This window comes from Pygocentrus nattereri, chromosome 20 (assembly GCF_015220715.1).
Source record: "Pygocentrus nattereri isolate fPygNat1 chromosome 20, fPygNat1.pri, whole genome shotgun sequence".
NCBI lineage: Eukaryota > Metazoa > Chordata > Actinopteri > Characiformes > Serrasalmidae > Pygocentrus > Pygocentrus nattereri.
This window is the reverse complement of record NC_051230.1, coordinates 8,493,129-8,514,849: the sequence shown is the minus strand read 5'-3', so window position 1 is coordinate 8,514,849 and position 21,721 is coordinate 8,493,129. Positions and strand designations below refer to the sequence as shown.

The 21,721-nt window shown below is 40.1% G+C and overlaps 1 protein-coding gene across 1 annotated transcript in view; it reads left to right on the top strand.

Moving 5' to 3' along the window:
* The first annotated feature begins 12,305 nt into the window (after positions 1-12,305).
* The window catches only part of nos1 (nitric oxide synthase 1 (neuronal)), a 94,012-nt gene continuing 84,596 nt past the window's right edge, over positions 12,306-21,721 (top strand). The window contains exons 1-2 of the mRNA XM_037531380.1: positions 12,306-12,334; positions 19,020-19,738. Of these exons, the coding sequence (XP_037387277.1) occupies positions 12,332-12,334; positions 19,020-19,738 (722 nt within the window). The 5' untranslated portion in view covers positions 12,306-12,331. The remainder of the gene's footprint in view (positions 12,335-19,019; positions 19,739-21,721) is intronic.

The following is a 21,721-nucleotide window of genomic DNA, read 5'->3' as shown; positions in this document are numbered from 1 at the left end:
CTGAGTAACCAGAGATGTGCAGTATAAATAGTGGAATGAATAGTGCCGAGTTGACTGTGATCATACCACCATGCATTCATTCATTTATGGCCACACATTTCAGTCTGGGGCTCTGAGTAGTAAGGTTTTATGCAATGATGATTCTAAATTTGTAATTGTAATCCTGGATCGTTAGAAGCCGAAAATACAACCAACTTCTATGACTGAACTTTGGAGGTGTGGGAAAACATCCTTTCTAATTAGTTTAAAACACTGACAGTGAGTCTTGAAAAAGAATGGAGGTTGTATTGAAGGTAAAGTGTGGACATGCTTAATACATGAAAAGGACTTTTGCACAGTAATATATATATATATATATATATATATATATATATATATATATGTACAGTGAATGTAATTATGAATTTCATTTATATTTCTAACTGTTTTAGTTGACCATGCACAATGTTATTCTAATCACCATCCTCCTGCATCAGTCATTTACCGCCTCACCACTGCTCCGCTAATCCTTCCTTTCTTCGTTTTCTCATTGGAGGAAGAGAGCAGCCCAACATTTTGCGCAAAAACAGAGGCTGGGTCGATGGGTAGACGTGTATATTTTGTACAGTCATATTTCTATAGTTTTTTCTACTCTTGTACATGGGACAATATTTATAATCACAAATGTTATGAATGTCATCTCTGAAACACTGCAGGCCTTCTTACCAAATATGTGTTTTTTGTTTGTGAAGCTTTTGGTCGGGTTCAGCTGTTGCCCAGAGAAATAAAGACTTATTTATTAAACCACCTTTGTCATGCGTTAATTGCGATGGATGTTAGTGATTATTTTTAATGTATTAATAGACAATTGTGTGCAACCTTGTCTGATGAAATAAGCGCTCTCATGTTTCATTGCTTTTTAATTTGGCTACTTGCATTTTTGGAACGTTGAAAAAGGTGAATTCATTTAAAACTATCATTGTATCATGGATAAGTGACTCTTGAAGACAGGCTAACAGGAAAATGAAAGAGGTTTAAGACAAATTAGTCATGGAATATGAAATTTTATGAGCACTAGATGACAGATTCTCTCGTTAAAGAAACTTTTTGGGGGAGACAGTCATAAAGTTGGAGCGATTCAGCTTAAGAGGAGTATATCAGTAAGAGGGTGTGAGTCAGAACTTGCCTGAAGATATTATTAATCTTACAAATTTCTGCCTGCGTTCAGATATTGAAATTAGATTATTAATGTGTTATTCCCTTGAAAGTGACCAAGGGCCAGATGGTTTCATTTGAAATTCACAAAGACGGGCTATTATGGCTGATGGCTGTCCTCTTAAAAGGAAAAACAACTTTTGTTTCTCATGCCTCTATATAAGGAAAATGCTCCTGACGTGCTCTGTTTGCTTATTCATGTCACTCTGGCTTTTTGCATGTGCCTCTGAAAAGTGCCAGAGAGGCAAAAGGGGCTCTCTTTCACACCTGTTTCTGAATAAGGATGAAGAAGACGGGGACCAGAGAGAAGAACACACAGTCGTATGCAAAAGTTTGGGTGCCCCTGGTCAAATGATGTGTTGTTGATTTTCTGAGTGAAAATAAGTCAAAACATCCTCTACAGAGACACACATCTGCACATTTTAACATGTAGTTACTGTTTGTTTGATGAATTTAACAAGTGTGAAAAATAAATAAAACCTAAGATGTGATATGTGCAAAAGTTATGGCACATTTTGCACTGTAAGTATATCACTGTTGTTGGAACAAAACCTTGTATTGCTGAAATGGTAACTTTACAGGAGAAGGAAAAAACCTTTGCTACTTTCAATGTAAGTCAATGGAACCAGAGTTTTTTCCAAGTCATTTTGGACCATTTCTTTTGGTCTGGTCATTCTGAAATTTACATATAATGTAAAGGGGAACAGGCATTTTCAAACTGTCACAAAACTGAAAAATGGCAAAAATGGAGATACAAGGTTTTGTCCTGTCAACAGTGATATGTATATGTATATGGATGTGTATATCAAGTATGTACAGTATGTTATACAAGCAAAAAATAGAAATTGTACACTAAACATATATTGCCATATTACATTATTATATTACCATTATTAAATTTAAGTGTCATATTATCATATTCCTTTGACTGGGGGGTGTTCAAACATCTGCACACAACTGTAGGGTTAACCATAAAGCCATAGAATGTGTATCATGTTTATAATCTAAACACATTTTTAATTCTCAACACCGCCTTAATATTTCTGATTTTATTTTTTTGTTTATTTTTTGCTGGTTTATTTGATGTTATAGTCAGATTTTTCCTAGTTTGTTCTCAAATGTTCAGAACAGCTCAATGCATTACTGTGACACATTAAAAATAGTTTGACAGAAACAAAGTTTTGCACTGTTGCATTTATATTTCTGAAAAATTACATATAAATTTATATTTTTTATTTAGAATATTTTATAATATTTTATAATATTTATTTACATTACATATACAACCATAACTAGTGGCTTTTTAAACACTTGACTGAATGTGTAATCAGTGAAATCACATGCACTCATATGTACTCAAATCAGTCACACTAAAGATGTCAAGAAACACTGATTATTTCAACTGATCATTTTTATATGATGCATGAATTCATTTAACTTAACCCCTTAAAACGGCCAGGGACCGCTGGCAGACCCAACATTTAATTGCATACTTCTATAACCTAAAGATGTTTGCAGTGAAGTAATTACTGAATATCGCTGTTGTTGTAAGAAAACCTTGCATCTCCAAAACGGTAACTTTACAGGAGAAGGAAAAATCTTACATTACTTTTAATGTAAGTCAGTGGAACCAGACGTTTTTCCAAGTAATTTTGGGTAGTTTTGTCTGGTTAATTCTTCATGAAATTTATACACAATGTAAAGGACAACAGATACTTTTAAATTATGTCAAAAACTGAAAAACGACAAAAATGGAAATACAAGGTTTTCTTCCAATAGCAATGATAATAAGCATTAGTTTGTAATAAGCTTGGGATTTTAAACGGTTAATATGGTAAGAATTAAATAATGAAGGTAAAATAATCATTGTAAGTTCACAGATTTAAGCTAGTTAACTTAGATACAGTTCACTGCTCTGAGAACACCATTTATTCATTTTCAATCAAAAGTGTGAGTACACCTCACTCAATTTTCTGTCTCAGAAAAAATTGCAAACAACATATTTAGCAGAGAATTCCAGAGAATAATCAACATTATTAACAGTATTTAGTGTGTTCACTCTGCTTTTATTGCGGCTTCCATTACTTTCAGGAGACTTACTTTTAGTTTCTCAAAGAAAGCTGCACGGATATTTTTCCACACCTCCGAAGTTCAGTCTCAGAACTTGCATTTTCTGCTTCTCACAATCTAAGTAAGAAATGGGAAAGATGAGAGTTTTCCAACAAAGTTGCTTTGTCCAAGTAAAGACTGATGAAGGGCACCTGACAAACCTCACACGACACAACAGTGCAAGTGTACAGTATTACAGCATGCATTCCGGCTGTTTTCATGTATATTTAAATCCAAAGTAAGGTGCAGAAAAAAGAAAGGAGGAAAAGAATGCAGAAAAACAAAGGAAAAAAGGTCCAATCCCATTTCTTATTTTTACCCTACCCCTTGTTTTTGAGTGTCACTTTGCCACTTTGCTGAATTATAAGAAGTAGTGGTTGAAGTCTTCCCCTATGAAATGGGACCCTCAAATAAATGACAGCAGAGGAGGGGAAAGTTCAGCTCCTCTCTGCTGGGCTTTAGTTACATTTAGGGTATCAAACGCCTTGAAAAAGGGGGATGTGATAATTGTTTATTATCGTCCACCCCTATTTCTTCAGTGAATTCTTCAGTGAAGTCAGATATTCACCAGCTTCTTGTTCAAATTTCCCATTTCACCTTAAATGGAGCAGCAGTTCCATTCTGAGAACTGCTGGACTATTTAAGGTGGAACAGGAAATTTATCTAGCTAGCCAGCAATACATCACCAAACTACCAGTGATTGTTTAATGCTTGTTAAGATGAGAAGGACCATAATACATTCAAAAGCCATTAAACTAAGACAATACAATACAAATCGATTTTTTTTAACTGAGAAAATTCTCACATTTGTGGGTTTCTCTGCTCGCTCACGCAGCCATCTTTCCGGTTTTCTTTTTTCCTCATATCACTCTGTTTGGAGTGTGCCTCTAAAAAAAACCTCAGTTTGGAGGGCCATGCAGCTCTAACACTCCGGCCTACCTCTCTATCTTAACAAAAATCTAGACACCCTACCCCTACACGTAATAAAGCAAAACTAAGCGCTAAGTGGTAGGGGCAAGGGGTGAAACGGGATTGGGCCAAAGAAATAAGGAAAGACTGAAGGACGGTAGAAAAGAAGGATTAGAGAAAAAGAAGAAAGGAAGAAAGACAAGAAAGAGGAGGAGAAGAAAGATTTATGAAGAATCTATTGTATGTTCTGCTGTTGTTACAATGTCGAGCTTTTTACAACAGAAGAACCCTATTTTGTGCTCTATAGAACCATGAGAAAGGTTTGGCCACACTTTATTTGGAGGGTCCTCTATAGATGCTCTACAGATACTCATATTATTAACAAACCTTCTGATGATGTTCAGTTGATTATCAACAACGCTAAGGTTAAGATTAGGTGTAGAAGAGGTCGTAGGTTTTACCTAGAGGCTAGGTTTAGGGTTACAGACAGATTTAATAGAATCTTTCCCTTACAACTTCAAGGCCAGGTGCATTTAATAAATGTTTTAGTTAAAAGTTAGTTTAAAATAGACTGGGTGCCTACAAAACACCAACAGTGGACCATACAAGTAGAGTGTTTTCCATATCAAACCAATGTATTATCCATCTATCTGAAGAACCATTTCACCAGGCAAAGAATCACTTAAGCAAGCAAATGACTCAAGGTTCTACATAGAACTATTGTCTTTACCAAAGAAAACCCTTGAAGAACCATCTTTTTTAAGAGTGTGAGAGGTTGTTCTTCTCATTCTTAAAGAGCTTAGAGAATGCAGCTGTTTTCTGACTATGACGGTCTTGGAATCCTTTACTGATTCAGTCTGTGCCGATGAAATGGAGCCATGTGTCTGCGGTCAGTCTGCAACCTCAGCGCTCTCCTGTCTGAAATAATTTGGAGTTTGTTTTGGTCCCACTGACATCATGGTTGCATCAATTTGTGCAATTGCAGTGTTCATATGTGTCTCTTTAAAACTCTCTTGCACATGACACAAGACACTCTGATCCTTCTGCCAGGTCACAGGCTGCTTTATAAACCACACACACACACACACACACACACACACACACACACACACACACACACACAAACATTAGTTGCCTTCTATCATAAAGGAAGTTTGTAATGAATAAATGTCACTTGTTAAAGTGTACTTTTAGTCAATTAGTGTGATGGACAGTGTAATCTAATGTAGGACAGTGAAATGGACATTGATTATAAATGATGATAAATTGTGATAAATGATGGCTCCTTCCTTTTAGTCCACAATGCCATTGAAAAACTATTAAACCCAATACACTCCCATGCACTTCATTAGGAACACTTACCTTGTATGTCCACTTACTGGCCACTTTATTAGAAAAACCTACCTTGTACGTCCAGTGACTGGCCATTTTATTAGAAACAGCTACTCTACAGGTGTATGGAAAAAGTAATATTGGTATTTGAGTAATTATGTACACTTTATTAGGTTCACATTCCTTGACTCATTGTCCATTTTATCAGCTCCACTTACTGTAAAGGTGCACTTTGTAGTTCTACAATTACAGACTGTAGTCTCTGCATACCCTATTCTTCAATGTTCAGGACCACCACAGAGCAGGGGTTGTTTGGGTTGTGGATCATTCTCAGCACTGCAGTAGCACTGATGTGGTGGTAGTGTGTATTGTGCTGGTATGAGTGGATCAGACACAGGAGTGCTGTAGGAGTGTTTAAACACCTCAGTGTCACTGCTAGACTTAGAATAGTCCACCAACCAAAAATATCCAGCCAACAAAGTCCTGTGGGCAGCATCCTGTGACCACTGATGAAGGACTAGAGGATGACCAACACAAACTGTGCAGCAACAGATGAGCTGTCGTCTCTCACTTTACACCTACAAGGTGGTCAGACAAAGTAGGAGTGTCTAATTGAGTGGACGGTGAGTGGACACTGTATAAAAACTCCAACACCACTGCTGGGTCTGATCCACTCGTACTAGCACAACACACACTAACACCACCACCACCATGTCAGTGTTGCGGCAGTGCTGAGAATGATCCACCACTCAAATAGTACCTGCTCTGTGGTGGTGCTGTGGGGGTCTTGACCACTGAAGAACAGGGTAAAAGGGGGCTAACAAAGTATCAGAGAAACAGATGGACTACAGTCTGTAACTGTAGAACTACAAAGTGCAGCTATACAGTAAGTGGAGCTGGTAAAATGGACAACATATTTCAATACAAGGTAGGTGTACCTAATAAAGTGCTCAGTGAGTGAATAATATGTAACTATATTATGTATAATACAGTATGTCTGTGTGCATGTGTAATGCAAAATATAATATAATGTAAAAATATAGGTGTCCCTGCTATGTTAAGTGTGAGCCACCACCTCAAAAAACAGTTAAGAGAGGCTCATTAACTGACCACTGATGTAACGCTAACACAGATAGTACAACAGATGAGCTACCGTCTCAAACTATATACCTTCAATGTGGAGCTACAAGGTTTTTCAGAAAGTGACCAGTAAGATGTAACAGCAATATACTGGCTCGTATTCATGTACAATGCCATTTCTAAAAAAGCTGTAAATAAAAACAAAATTCAACCCCATATTCCATTAAAAAAAGTACAAAGACAACAAATCAAATGTTGAAACTGAGAAATTTTATTGTTTTTTGAAAAATATACGCCCATTTGAATTTGATGCTAGCAACATGTTCCAAAAAAGTTGGGTCAGGGGCATGTTTATTACTGTGTTTCATTACTTCTTCTATTTACAACACTCTGTAAGTGTTTAGGAACTAAATGCACTAATGGACCCCTATACCAACATGAATACTAGTTTTTGAACTGTGCACTGAGAACAATCTGAATGGTCTTTAGCCCGGAGGACGCAGGGTCCATGATTTCCAAAAAGAAGTTCAAATTTTGATTCATCAGATAACTGGACGCTTTTCCACTTTGCCTCAGTTCATTTTAAATAAGCTCAGGCCCAGAGAAGGCAGCAGCATTTCTGGATCCTCTTTATATTTGGTTTCGTCTTTATGTTTAAGAGGTTTAATTAGCATTTGTGGATGCAGTGACAAACTGTTTTCACAGACAGTGGTTTTCAGAAGTGTTTCTGAGCCCATTCAGTGATTTTCACTACAGAATCATACCCGTTTTTAATGCAGTGCTGTCCTAGGTCCCAAAGATCATGGCCAGCAAGTACTGTTTCTTTGCCTTGTCCCTTGCATGCTATTAAGTCCATAGATGAAGAAAAACTAAAGTTCTTCACTATTTTGGGTTGAGAACCTTTAACCTTGAATTGTTGCACTGTTTAATCGTGCAGTCTTTCACAGAGTGGTGAAGCCCTCCTCATCTTAACTTCTGAAAGACTGAGCCTCTCTGAAATGTTCATTTTATACCCAGTCATGTTACTGACCTGTTGCCAATTAACCACCAGGTGCTTTTTAAGCATTACACAACTGTAACAGCCTTTTGTTGCCTCTGTCCCTAATTTTTTGGAAAGTACTGCTGGCTGTTATTCTGTCATCACCACATAATTCACAGTATATTGGGTATTAACTGAAGCTTCTTTGAAAGGAACCAGAGAAAAACACAGCACTGTTTTGATGAGTGCACACACTGCTGTATCTAGTTATGCTAACCACCATAACAAACTGTGAAAGTTGAAGACATGAAAAAGACCTGAAAGGTCCTAAATAGACCTAAATAGGACACTGCCAGTGTCCTATTTAACCACACTGAACCTATTTTTAACCTCCAAGATGAGTTTCATTGCTGAAGCGCAAGCTTTGTGCCTCACAACAAATGACAAGCCTGCCCTTTAGAGGCTGAGGAAAGTGTGTGGTAGCAGTTTTGTGAATTACAGCCAGAGCCATGGGAGAGGCCGATATAACACTGCTCTGGAAAATACATAACTGAGTCGTGTTGATTTCCGAATACAAAAGAAATGCTGATACTTGGCTTTATTATTCTGCGCCGGACTTTCATTTGTTCCCTTTCTCAGAGCTGTCTCTTAAGATTATGCACGTTTATGTGAAAGTGCTTACATGCACCATAAAGAAGGGGAGATCTGTACTTTTGCGTTGCTGTACTATACTTTGCTGTGCAGGAAACAGAGAGGTTACCGTAAAGATGACATCTGTCCTGTAGATGTAAATCCAGAGTGTTCCACTCTGATTAAATACCTTATTGATTGATGTGAGCCTTGAGCAGATTGGCTGTTTCTTAAAGCGGGTTTGTGGTTTATAATAACAACATTGTCTTCATAATGGATGTAGAGAGATGTTCTATGGCTCCATAATGGCCATTAGGACTGGGACACTGCATTAAGATGACAAGTGAGAAATGTGTGGTGACAAAGGAACCTTTGAAATGAAGATGGGATGCTCAGAATGATAGAATTCATTGCAAAATGTTGTTATAGTCCAAATAATAAATAAAACATGACTTGTGTGTTCAGTAAACTACATGTAGAAATCTATCTATATAAAAATAATACCAGTGACAGTGTAATTTCATTCAATCGAGTACAGTTGGATGTTGTCGTCTTGTGTTTACAATAAATTCAGTTCAGGTCAGTGATACGCAGACTGGCCGGTTTTTCTTCTTCTTCTTCTTCTGGTTAAGAAATGACAATATGGACTATAGTGGAACCAGTGCATTTAATAATAACAATCATGATTTATGAAAGTAAATAATCATTAAATCTGTTTAAAATTATTACATTGTAAATGTAAAATTCCTACATGTTGCTTGTTGCTATAAGAAAAACAGAAACTGTAGAAATGACTGGTGGAGGAAAAATGAAAACAAATGCAAAGAAACAACGTTTCCATGGCAACCAGAGGTAAAATTTAGACAATGGATAATGTTTTGGTCACACCTGATGAATTAAAGCTGTCTAAATATATATATATATATATATATATATATATATATATATATATATATATATATATATATATATATATATAGACAGCTTTAATATATGTATATCCCATGCTGTCTCTCTTTGTGTGTGTGTGTGTGTGTGTGTGTACACAGAGATATTTATAAAGAGTGAGAAAAAAAGAGAGGGCTAAAGATAGAGAGATAAGAGAGGTAGAGAGACAGATACACAGAGAGCTAGAGAAAAATCAGGGAGAAAGAGAGAGAGAGATAGAGAGAAGGAGAGACAAAGAGAGAGAGAGAGAGAGAGAGAGAGAGAGAGAGAGAGAGAGAGAGAGAGAGAGAGAGAGAGAGAGATAGAGAGAGAGTGAGCTGGATTCATTAGGGAGGCAGATGGTAGCACTCAAGTCGGAAGTGATTGACATAATGACACGGCCGGGCCGGCAGGCCGCACGGCTATGAGCTCCTTTGTGTGTGTGTGTGTGTGTGTGTGTGTGTGTGTGTGTGTGTGTGTGTGTGTGTGTATTTTCACGTCACAGAGTGAAAATATCCTCACTGAAACATTGTGTGTGTTTGCACGTGAATGAATAAAGGAGTAGAGAAATGGAGGAATGAAGGAATAAAGGACCGAAGGAGTGGAGGAATGGAGGGGTAAAGGAGTGAAGGAGTAAAGGAATGGAGGAGTGAGGAAGTGGAGGAATGGAGGAGTAAATGAGTGGAGGAATGGAGGAGTAAATGAGTGGAGGAATGGAGGAGTAAAGATGTGAAGAAATGGAGGAGCAAAGGAGTGGAGGAATGGAGGAGTAAAGGAATGGTGGAGTGAGGAAATGGAGGAATGGAGGAGTGAAGAAGTCATGGAATGGAGGAGTAAAGGAGTGGAGGCATGGAGCAGTAAAAGTGTGAAGAATTGGAGGAGCAAAGGAGTAAAGGAATGGTGGAGTGGAGAAATGGTGGAGAGAAGGAGTGAAGGAGTGAAGGAATGGAAGAGCAAAGGAGTAAAGGAATGGTGGAGTGGAGAAATGGTGGAGAGAAGGAGTGAAGGAGTGAAGGAATGGAAGAGCAAAGGAATAAAGGAATGGTGGAGTGGAGAAATGGTGGAGAGAAGGAGTGAAGGAGTGAAGGAATGGAGGAGTAAAGGAGTGAAGGAATGGAGGATTGAAGGAGTGGAAGAATGGAGGAGTAAAGATGTGAAGAAATGGAGGAGCAAAGGAGTGGAGAAATGGAGGAGTAAAAGAGTAAAGGAATGGTGGAGTGGAGAAATGGTGGAGAGAAGGAGTGAAGGAGTGAAGGAATGCAGGAGTAAAGGAGTGAAGGAATGGAGGATTGAAGGAGTGGAAGAATGGAGGAGTAAAGATGTGAAGAAATGGAGGAGCAAAGGAGTGGAGGAATGGAGGAGTAAAGGAGTAAAGGAATGGTGGTGTGGAGAAATGGAGGAGAGAAGGTGTGAAGGAATGGAGGAGTGAAGGAGTGAAGGAGTGAAGGAATGGAGGAGTAAAGGAATGAAGGAGTGAAGGAATGGAGGAGTAAAGGAATGAAGGAGTGAAGGAATGGAGGAGTGAAAGAATGGAGGAGTGAAGGAATGGAGGAGCGAAGCAGTAGAGAGTTGGAGGAGTGATGGAGCGAAGGGGAGCTGTTCTGCAGCAGAGAATCATCCATGTATAAAAACAATGTGATACCATCACTGGAACTGTGAATGACAGAGTGCCTCTCTATCTCTCCCTCTCTCTCTCTCTCTCTCTATCTCTCCCTCTCTCTCTCTCCCTCTCTCTCTCTCTCTCTCTCTCTCTATCTCTCTCTCCCTCTATCTCTCTCTATCTCTCTCTCTCTCTCTCTCTCCCTCTATCTCTCTCTATCTCTCTCTCCCTCTCTCTCTCTCTCTATCTCTCCCTCTCTCTCTCTCTCTCTCTCTCTCTATCTCTCCCTCTCTCTCTCTCTCTCTATCTCTCCCCCTCTCTATCTCTCTCTCTATCTCTCCCTCTCTCTCTCTCTCTCTCTCTATCTCTCCCCCTCTCTCTCTCTCTCTCTCTCTCTCCCTCTCTCCCTCAATCAATGTACGATGGATGCCCTGCATTTTTAAATCTCTCGAACACACAATCTCTCCGAGTCTTACTAAACCAAGAGGCCCATGATCTTTTTGATCCGAATCTGATTCTGAACCCAATCTTGAATCTGATCCTAATCCTGAGTCTGATCCAAATTATGATCTTAATTCTAAGCCTGATCTGGTATTCCTTAGATCTTCCTAATTCTGATCAATTAAAAAAATCCTAGTTCTGATCCCTGCTACAAATCCTGATCATATTCCTGACTATAATCTTGATTGTAATCACATTCCTCATTCTGTTCCCAGTACTGATCCTGATTCTACTTGTGACCCCAATCCTGATTCTGACCTTGATCTTGATCCAGATCTTAATTCTGATCCTGATACTAGTTCTGCTCCAAATCTTAACCATGATCCTGATCATATTCCTGATCATATTCCATGATACTTATCCCGTTACCATTCTTACAGCCGATCTAGTGGCTGGTCCTATTTCTGATCTTTATCCCGATCCTGATCCTAATCCTTCTGCAGACATCATTCCTGCTCATAGTCCTGACGCTTTTCTTGACCCTGATTCTTATAATATTTCCTGATCCTGATCCCAATTCTTTTTCCTGATCCTGATCTCGACTTTAATTCTAATCCTAAAACTGATAACTCTGCAACGCCAAAGAGGCTCCATGTACACACACACACACACACACACACACACACACACACACACACACACACACACACCATAAATACGCTTCAGTCCATTCATCTCTACTCAAATGCTGTTTCTGTCACACACTCATGCGTACACACACCCCCGCACACGCACAAACCAAACACACAGGCACACGTGCGCGCGCGCACGCACAAGCTCTCACGCGCTCGCGCTCGCGCTCGCGCTCCGTCTTTACCCCCCCACCCCCACCCCCCATCCCACCCCCACCCCACTCCACCCTCATTCGAAGGAGGCAGCGGTGCGCGCGGCCATAAAAACTGGCTCCCGCGCGCCACGGTCCGAGCAGCTCGCGATCGACCCTCAGTAGGCGGGCGGAGTTTTTGGAGGGGTGGGGGGGGAGTGGCACGCGCGTTTGGACAAAAGCAGAAGCCAAAGCAGAAGCAGAGGCAAAGCGCGCGGAGGACAAACCTGAGCTGTGCGCGAGACGGATGGTAAGACCAACTCATTCCGTTTCTCTCCTACTTTCTTTTCATTCTCCTCTCTTTCCAGCGCGTGCATTTCTGGCTCTGTACATTTTAGCAGCCTGGCGTGCGCGCGTGCGTTTCTGTGTGTGCGTACGCGGAGCAACTGGTGTGCGCGCGTTCTCCTGTTGCGCGCCCACTTCACCAACTACAGCGGGGCTCAGACACGCGCTGCGTGCGCTCTGGAGGGGTCGTCTCGGTCCTCACGGCGCTCAGTCGTTCCTCGTGTGAATATTTGTGTCATATCTAGCGCGAAATTAACACCTCCAGTCTAGCAGCGCCCCATTAACACCTACAGAGTTTACAGAAGTCCAGCTGGACACAAATGACCAGTCTTAAGAGGGAATACAACGCCGCAGGCGCTTGATTAGCATTATAGCTGTTAATTCAGCGCTGTATGTTTTATTTCAGTGCTGGTGGTGTTACGGTGTGTTGTTATTACTATGTAATTACGGTGTAACTACTGTATAATTACTATTTATAGCAAATGTATGGCAAACAAGGCGAACTGACTGAGTTATTTTTAAGTTATAGGAATGAATGCAACCCCAGTAGGGTTTTCTGGTTAAATAAAGATGTTATATAGTCTAGTCTCAGTCTTAATCTTCTAGCCCTTGTGTTCATTCTACATTAGGCATTTTGCTGTGTTGATAGCCTGTGCATAGTTAAACCTTGAACTTGACAATTTTAGAAAGAATCTGCTTTTAATAGAAAGGATGAGCTGTTTTTGCCACCGTATGAAACAGGCATGTCTCACGGTCTTCTCGTACAACTTGTTGCTTTACAGAAGAGCAGAATGGCAGTCTAGTCGTGCAGAAACATGCTGGTGTTCCCCCAAAACGGAAAGCTTTGCTTGCTTCTTCGCGAGCTGCATCTTTATGCTGTGATTTATCACTGAATCCCTTAAAATACCAATGACGTGCATCATAAGAATGAATAAGAGAATAATTGTCTCCTCATAATATCTTTGCAGTTCATTTGAATTGCTTCTGAAATCACTCCAACAAGCTGCCAACTTGCTGTTTCTTTTGTTCCGTCCTTTTGAGAGAGCTTCGTGTGACCAGTCCTGGTCATGCAGGCTGTTTGTTTTCAAGTGGAGCTGCTGTCATATGAGCACATTAAGAAAAACCAGAGCAAAGCCAGTGTGTTTTGTGTTTATAGGTCATATTTTGTTTTGTTTTAGCACTCTTTGTCTTTTGGCAGAGCAAAGGGGAGGGTATCATAAATAGCGTGGTTTGTGCATCGGAGGACTGAACTGAGTCAGGAATGGTGACACATGCCCATGAAAAAAAGCTCAAAGCTGAATGAACACCTACAGAAGTGCCATAACACAGAGTAGAAGGAACTCTAACGGTGTGTATTTGTGCCCATCAGGACTCATCTGAACACTGTAGGTGTTCATTCAGCTTTGAGCTTTTCATTCATCACCGTGTTAATTAAAAACGGGCGATTTTCTAAAAATTGTGCCAACGGTGTGGATTTTCTGCTCTAAGAATCATTTTTGGCCCAATTAATGTTATATAGCCAGAAGGAATTCTTTAAAAAAAACAAGGACAAATAGAGCATTTAACTTAGGGACTGTAGACCTATTATTTGGTAATTTATCTTAAGCCTTATAACCCAGTAACAGCTATAAAACAACTATGTAAAATATGAAGTGTGGACCCCTTTAGTTTAAGGGGTGGAAGATCTACTATTATGCAGCCAAGGAATGAAGGGTCTAAAGCATGTTTTTTGGAGTGATGCCACTGAGGAATCACTTTTGGTTCCCTAAAGAACCTCGCAGTGAGATATATGTGAGTGTAAAGAACATAACAAGGTTAAAGAACCTTTACTTAATCTAAAAGGTTTTCCTAGAACTGTGCATCCAAGCTGAGACCCCTTCTAGAAATCTGTTTTGAAGAGTGTAGCAATATGTTTTGGCTGTAGTGAAATGATGCCACTAAAAAAAAAAAAAGTATTCTAGTAATGTAGAGTAAAAGGAGGCGGAGCTAAAGACTTGGTTGGGATAGTGTAGCAGGTAACACCTCTGCCTTCTATGCTGTAGACTGGGGTGCAATGCCCCACCAGGGCAAGCACACTACACTATACCAATAAGGGTCCTTGGGCAAGACTCCTAACACCACCTTGGCCTACCTGTGTAAAAATGATCAAACTGTAAAGTCGCTCTGGATAAGAGCATCAGCAAAATGCCATAAATGTAAATGTAAAGGTTAACCATTGTTTTCCATGGTCCTGAATGTCACACTGTAGATCTTACTGCTCTTCCTCTTGCTGGCTGCTGAGGGCTGTTTTGAATAATTCCACCGAATAAAACTCCTCACAGAAGAGTTAATGGGAACCAGGGGTTGCAATGTCTACCAAACAAATCTAGCCATTTTTTTACCATGCAAAATAACCAATGAACCTGCTTGTGGCTTCAGAGTTTTTATATGTAAGGTTGAAATTCATGATTTGGGGAGACCTGTTGGGTGTTATAATGCCTTATGCACCTCTCCACCATGAACAAATGATTACATGTGAATTTAAGGAAAAAACCTCTCTAACAAAATGATTGTAAAACACTGTCTCAGCATAATTATAACCAGCTCATGTCTGTGAGGGAGAACTCTAGAGGCAGTAAATACTTCAGACATCTGGTTCCTATCACCACCACTGTGAAGAATTCTGACCATAGAACTGAGCATTTTATCGTAAACCCCTCTAAATGATGTTCACATCTTAATGATTAAATAATGCAGAAACGGTGAAAATCCAGTAGAATCCTTTTATTATTATGCTGCTGTGCTCCATTCTTTCAAATAAACATGTTAAAACAGTGCTGTATACGAACCACCTAAATTGATTGTTCTTTGAAGAGCTGGCGTTTTAAATGAGAGTGATGGACGAGTGTAAAGAAGCTTTGTAAAGGTTTAATAATGTAATGTAAATGTTCTATAATAATAAGCCCGGATAAATCGAATTAACTTAAAAAAAAATTGAGGAAACCGGTTGCCTTAAAAAAATGAAGTAATGTGTAATGAAAACTTGAGTTAGAATAACTATAATTTTTGTGTTAGGCTGTGTTTCAACTATATGATTCTAATAAACTGATATTGTCCACTTTGCCAAACACGAAGGGTTAACCTTTACTGTGAAAATGGTCACTGGCCAAGACAATCGTCCACTCATCAGCAAAGAGAATGATAACCGTTACTCTTAGCCAACAACACAATGTCAGGCGGTCGAGGAAAGGATATATAATAAACATACACCTGAGAAAAGGCAGCCTGGGTGGAATAAAAGCACACTGCGAGTAAAACGAAGGGAAATAAAGACTCAATATGTAAATAGATGGAGCCAATGGGAAAGAAATATACATTATATCTAACAAGATCGTGTTAACAAAACAAACATATAACTGCATTTCACAGCTTACTTAGCTTCACTCAGTTTAACCTGTTCGTTCAGCTACTTTAATGAGAGGGAAACAATTAAAATCAACAGAAATGTCATCAAAGTTGCCATAGCAACAGACTAAACTAAACAGCACTCAGTTCATTCAACTCACAAATGCAATTTGAGTTCACAAAATCATCCAAAACTTTCCCTTAATTTAAAAGTGTTGAGCAATATGTGGGCTATACTGAGTTTTAAGTACAAAAGACTTAATTTATTTGTTTTTAAGCAAAATGCAGGATTACTGTATACAGTTTTAAAAATAAAGGTTCTGTTGGGCTCTCCAGAGAAAAAACATAGACTTTTAGCCTTTTAATGATATGTTAATGAAGCGTACAGAACTTTTTGAAAGTTAAAAGAACCTCCACATAATCTAAAAGCTCTATAACGATTAAAGGTGTTTCCCAGAACTGTACGTCCAAGCTGAGAACCCTTCAGGAACCTTTTTCAGGGCGCAGTTGTCCAACATTTCTGTCTAAGTGAAGTATTAGGTGTACAATGTATTTTGGTCTATTTTAGTATTCTAGTAATGGAGACGAGGCTAAAGGCGAGCCTCCGCTGTCCGTGGTCCTGAACTTCACGCTCCAGGTTTTACCGTGCTTCTTCCTGCTGGCAGGTTGAGGGCTGATTTGTATAATTCCAGCAGTGGGGGTGCCAGACTGCTTCACCACGTTTCTCACGATGCTTAAATTGCTTTGCCATGAATGACATGCATATCAATGTCACATCAGTGGGTCAGGTCAATAGGTCAAATGGCACAGGGCCTAGCGAGCGATTAAAAGCCCTAAGAGCATGTTGAGCATGGGCTATTTACCGTTGATGTCCTAACTTCAGATCATGGGGGGCAAAATTGTCACAGCAGTTCTACATCTTGTTGTGTACAGATAAGCTCGGGTCACGGTAGCAGCTTAGATTTGGCCAGGATTACGCAAGCTGAGCTGTGACGCAGTCTTATGGGTGCTGGACTGTCACGGAACGTGACACACTTTGCTGGGAAAATTTTTAACCCTTTATCTCACAATAATTGGAGCCATGCTTTCTTTTCGAACCATTCACAAGCCACAGCACAAGCAGTCAAATATTTATAACTTCAGGTCAACTTCACTGATAAGGTACTATTCATTTTTTCGCAACAGGAAATTTATTAAAAAGTTTTCCTGACAATAATTCCAACTTTTGCCCATTCAAATTAATCCATAAAGCCCCCTAAAGGGGACATTTCCCCAGACACTGCAAGAGTCTTCTCAATTAATGTTAGTCAGACATTATCGCTTGGAAATGACATGGTGTTTCAATCAGAAGAGAGACAAATAGAGTCTTTAACCCCTTATACTGCAGACCTATTATCTAGTTATTCATCTTAAGCCTTAGTATTACGTACCTACTATGCAATACATGTTTTTATGACAGTGAGAAAGGAAAGTCTGCCCCCCTTCCACCCCCACATGTCTAGTTTAAAGGGCATCCTTTTAAATAACAACAAAAAAACTTCTGCATAATTAAATGGTTGAGATGTAAATGAAGTCATTCACAGTGCTTTGATGTGATTTTTTTTCTCTGTGGAGAATCATCTTGGATTTCTTCACAAAACTGGTAAAAGGAACCAGGGGTCGCAATGACTAAAACACTAATAAAGCCATTTTATTTACAATCTGAAGCCACCAGTGAGCCTACACGTCTTCTGAGTTTTTATATGTAATGTCGACGAGAGTAAAGAAGTGGTACATCTGGAAATAAATGCAATCTTTGGTGCTATTTGGCCTTCCTACATCCTACATGTATCTCTCCACCATAAGCAGTTTTTAAAATGCATTTTAGGCAACAATGTATCAGGTGTCATGCAACACATTTCATGTAATCATTTTCTGGGCCTTTCTTAAAGTCATTGAACGCTTCAGTGATGTTCCTATCACCACCACTGTGAACTAATCTGACTCTAGAACAGGGCTGGATTTCCCAAAAGTACCTTAAGAAGATTCTTAAATGGTAGAGCGAGCATCACGATGAACACTCGCTCTACCAGTTGAGACAATCTCATTACTAAGATGCTTTTTGGAAACTGTGCCTGGGGTATTCCACATCAGAACATTCTGTATGACTTGTTTACATCTTAACCATTAAGTTATGCAGACAATTTAAACCTGATTATGCTGATCTGCAATGGTGCACTTCTATACATGCTAAAGAGTTGGAGCAATGCTGTAGAAAAGCTACCTTTGGTTCCCTAAAGAATCTTTAATCGATGCACTTTTTAAGTTGGAAGCAAAACCTCCACATGTACCTGTTGTATATCAAAGGTTTTTAGGTTTCTCCTACACTTTTAGAAGTAAAGGTTCTATCAGGCTGTTTGGAGAGATTAACATACATTTGTAGCAGAAAATGTTCTTTATAGTATAAAAAAGGTTCAATTAGGGTTCTATTAACAATATCATAACCCTTTTTGGTGCTTTACCAAACTGTTTTTAAAGGCACTTTAAAGAACCATATAAAACAGGTTTCTATCATAGAGAAGGACAGTTTAGCCATGCATAGAAACATTTTTTGCATCCATAGCGTTTTTGTTGGAGCTGCCACAATTTTATATATAATCTCTGATTTTGTGGAAGAACACCTTGAGTCCAGCTTCCAGTTCTGGATTGTGTATACACTTATAAGTAAGTGAACAGCTGATAGACCTGACTGGACCTGACTGATACTTATCAGTTATTACAAAATCCAGGATTAGAAAGGTCCAGATTCAAGGTCCATGTTTGAAGATTTCTGCAGGATAAAAATGACTGATTCCCTAAAGAACCCTAACATCAATGTTTCTTTAAAGGATCATTTGTGTAATGAGTTTAAGTTTTAGAGAACCGCTCCATTATGTAAAGTAAGGTCTTTAAACCCAGTCCTGGATTTTGTAACCACATTCTAACAAGCCAATCAGTTACATCAACAGTTCTGAACACAGGGTGGAAGGTCCAGATTTGAAGATGTCTGATGTAAAGGTTCTATTCCAATGAAAACTGTTTTCCAGTGAATGTACATCCAGGCCAAGAATCATTTAGGGACTTCTATTTTTAGTATATAACAGTACATCTTTGGTCAGAACCTTTAAGGAACCCTTTTTTAAGGAGTATATATAAAACTGAAAGCTCATTCTCATTCCCTCAGACCCTTAGCCCCTCAGATCTGTCTCCCCTGTCATCCTCATATCTTTGCCCTGTCTTATTTGCAGAGTGGTGTAACTGCCAAAATGGATCCTGAACCCAGCGTATGCCAGCTCCAGCCCAACATCATCTCTGTGCGCCTCTTCAAGCGCAAGGTGGGTGGTCTGGGCTTTCTGGTGAAGCAGCGGGTGTGCAAGCCCCCCGTCATCATCTCAGACCTAATCCGGGGTGGGGCAGCTGAGGAGTGTGGCCTGGTGCAGGTGGGTGACATTGTGTTAGCCGTCAACAACAAGCCACTGGTGGACCTTAGCTATGAGCGGGCACTGGAGACACTGAAGAATGTCTCTCCTGAAAGCCATGCCGTACTCATCCTGCGTGGACCTGAAGGCTTTACCACCCACCTGGAGACCACACTGAGCGGGGACGGTCGGCCCAGGACTGTCCGCATCACCAAACCCATGTCCAAGCCCTGCGAACGCTGCTTGCCCCTGCAGCCTGCGACGCAAGCCAAAGAGCTGAGGGCCATTGAAAACCTGTCATCTGCATCTACACCTAGAAAAGAGGCCAAAGATGGCAAAATCCCCTTGATAGAGCAGGACACCCTGCTGAGGGAGGGGGGTGGTGGCCACCCGGGCCTCTTGCTGAATGGAGTGGATGATGGAAATGATCTGCTGAAGGAGATCGAGCCTGTGCTGAAGCTAATCAAAAACAACAACAGCAAGAAGGAGGTCAATGGAGATGGACAGAGAGGAGTTGAGAAGAAGGACGTGGAAGTGCAAGTGGAGAGGTGAGAGATGAGGTCATGAATACAGTCATAAAATTAAAGATATATCAAAAGGATTTCTTTGGAGGGGAGCCCTACAGGAACCAGCTTTGGTTCCCTAAAGAACCTATTAATGGATGGCTCTTTAAAAAAAAAGTTCAAACTACTCAACTGAAAGGTTCTTTAGTAAACTAAAACTGCTTTTACTACAGCATTGAGAACCCTTTTTACCGCTTCTATTTTTAAGAGTTGCACACACACTAGCACTGTGTTTGTAATGATTCATTTAATAATTTATTCATTATAAAGCAATATAACACAAGGAGTGTGCTGTCATGAATGATATCATGGTTGTGACTCGACTGCAGGTACAAAGAGTTACATGAATCATGGCAGCCCTGATGTTATTCATGCAAACAAATGATCTTGGACAGTTCTGCAAAGTGAAAGAAAAGGTATAGGTGATTTATTTTTGTAGTTCCTTCAGCCAAAAAGCTAGTAAGGTTAGCTTTGCATTATGGATGTAGCCGTCAAACTGTTGCAATATCAGGTTCAGCTCAGGTTTTAAATACATGCCACATTAACCTGAATGTGGCTTTGTTTCAGTCAGCTTGTGAAGAATTTCCCAGCTTGTCTTGTTTGTTTCTGTTTAACTCCAGTTAGTTTCGTTGATCAGGCACAGCTGCCAGATGAAACTCTTCCTTAGGGGTAAAGACAGGTTTGAAGTTTTATGCTTTTTGCATGTTACACCCTTCTTCAGAATCTGGCCAAACAAGCTGCAGATCACATATCTTAAAGAAGTTATCTTATGTATCTGTTTCTCTGTTTTCAAATGTGCTTACAACAAGTAGAAGTATAGTAACGATGAGATACAGCTAATCACTGCTCAGCAGAATGAAAAATATGCTTTCCAATCAAATTGTCCTGGTGAAACTAGCTGTTGTATAATTCAATCAGTAACATTTACTGTGCAGAGAATTACCTGGAACAACCAAAAGATCATTGAGAATTCAAGTAGCTCTACACAGCGACTGACACGTTAGTATGGTGCATTATTTTTTTTAAATAGGTAATTGTAGCATCGCATGAGCATCAAGGAGGATGCTAGAGGCAGGGTTCAGGGTTGCAGCAGCCATTACTTTACTTCGTACACCATAAACACAAACCAAACACAACCACTTTTCAGTGGCTGAAGCTCGACTTTTCAGTCTCTTCATTCAAACATTTTAGCTCTTCAGCTCTTCAGCTTGTCCCTCTCTTTCTCTGTTCCCTCTCAGCTCTTTTTAAAAGGTGCTCACGTTGCCAGCCAGATCGGCATCAGCTGGCTCTCATTAAGGACAGTGTGAGCACCCGAGCCAAGAGGGAATGAGAGCTTGCCGCTCTACCTCCCCGTTACCGCCCCCAGCTGGTAGCTCGCCCGCCTGGGTTGAACGTGAGGTGTAGTGAAGTGGCCTCACTGCATAACCTCTCATGGCTGGCACCAGCGTCCTCGTCCTCCTCCTCCCGCCGTCACTCTCATGACTCGTGTCCGTCCGGGGGAGCTCAGGCTTTGCACTCTGCCCCCTCCACACTTGCGGCTCTCTCCGTGGTGTCCTCGCCGATGTTGTTTGATGCTGGGTGTCATCGGCGGGGCCCGGCGACCGGGGGCATGCCACACTAATGATTCTGAACACAGCTATAGGTTTTAGCTAACATCTGTTTTTATAATTGATATCTGTCCAACATTATTATTAATTAATTAATCAAACCATTTCCCAAACCTTTGCTATACTGCTAGGCTTAACAGTTCATTGCTATGCCAATAACTACAATTAACAGTTGAATCAGTTTCTCAAGTATTTCATACAAGTATTCAAGTGGCTAACTAGCTATGTTGCTTAATAGCTATGGATACTTAGAGGCACAGCTTGAGCTCAGACAAATGAACATTACTCACCGCAGCCTCTAAGATCAGACAGAATTTAGAGCATTTGCTGTTTTCAGAAGGTCTGTGACACGCTTATCGCT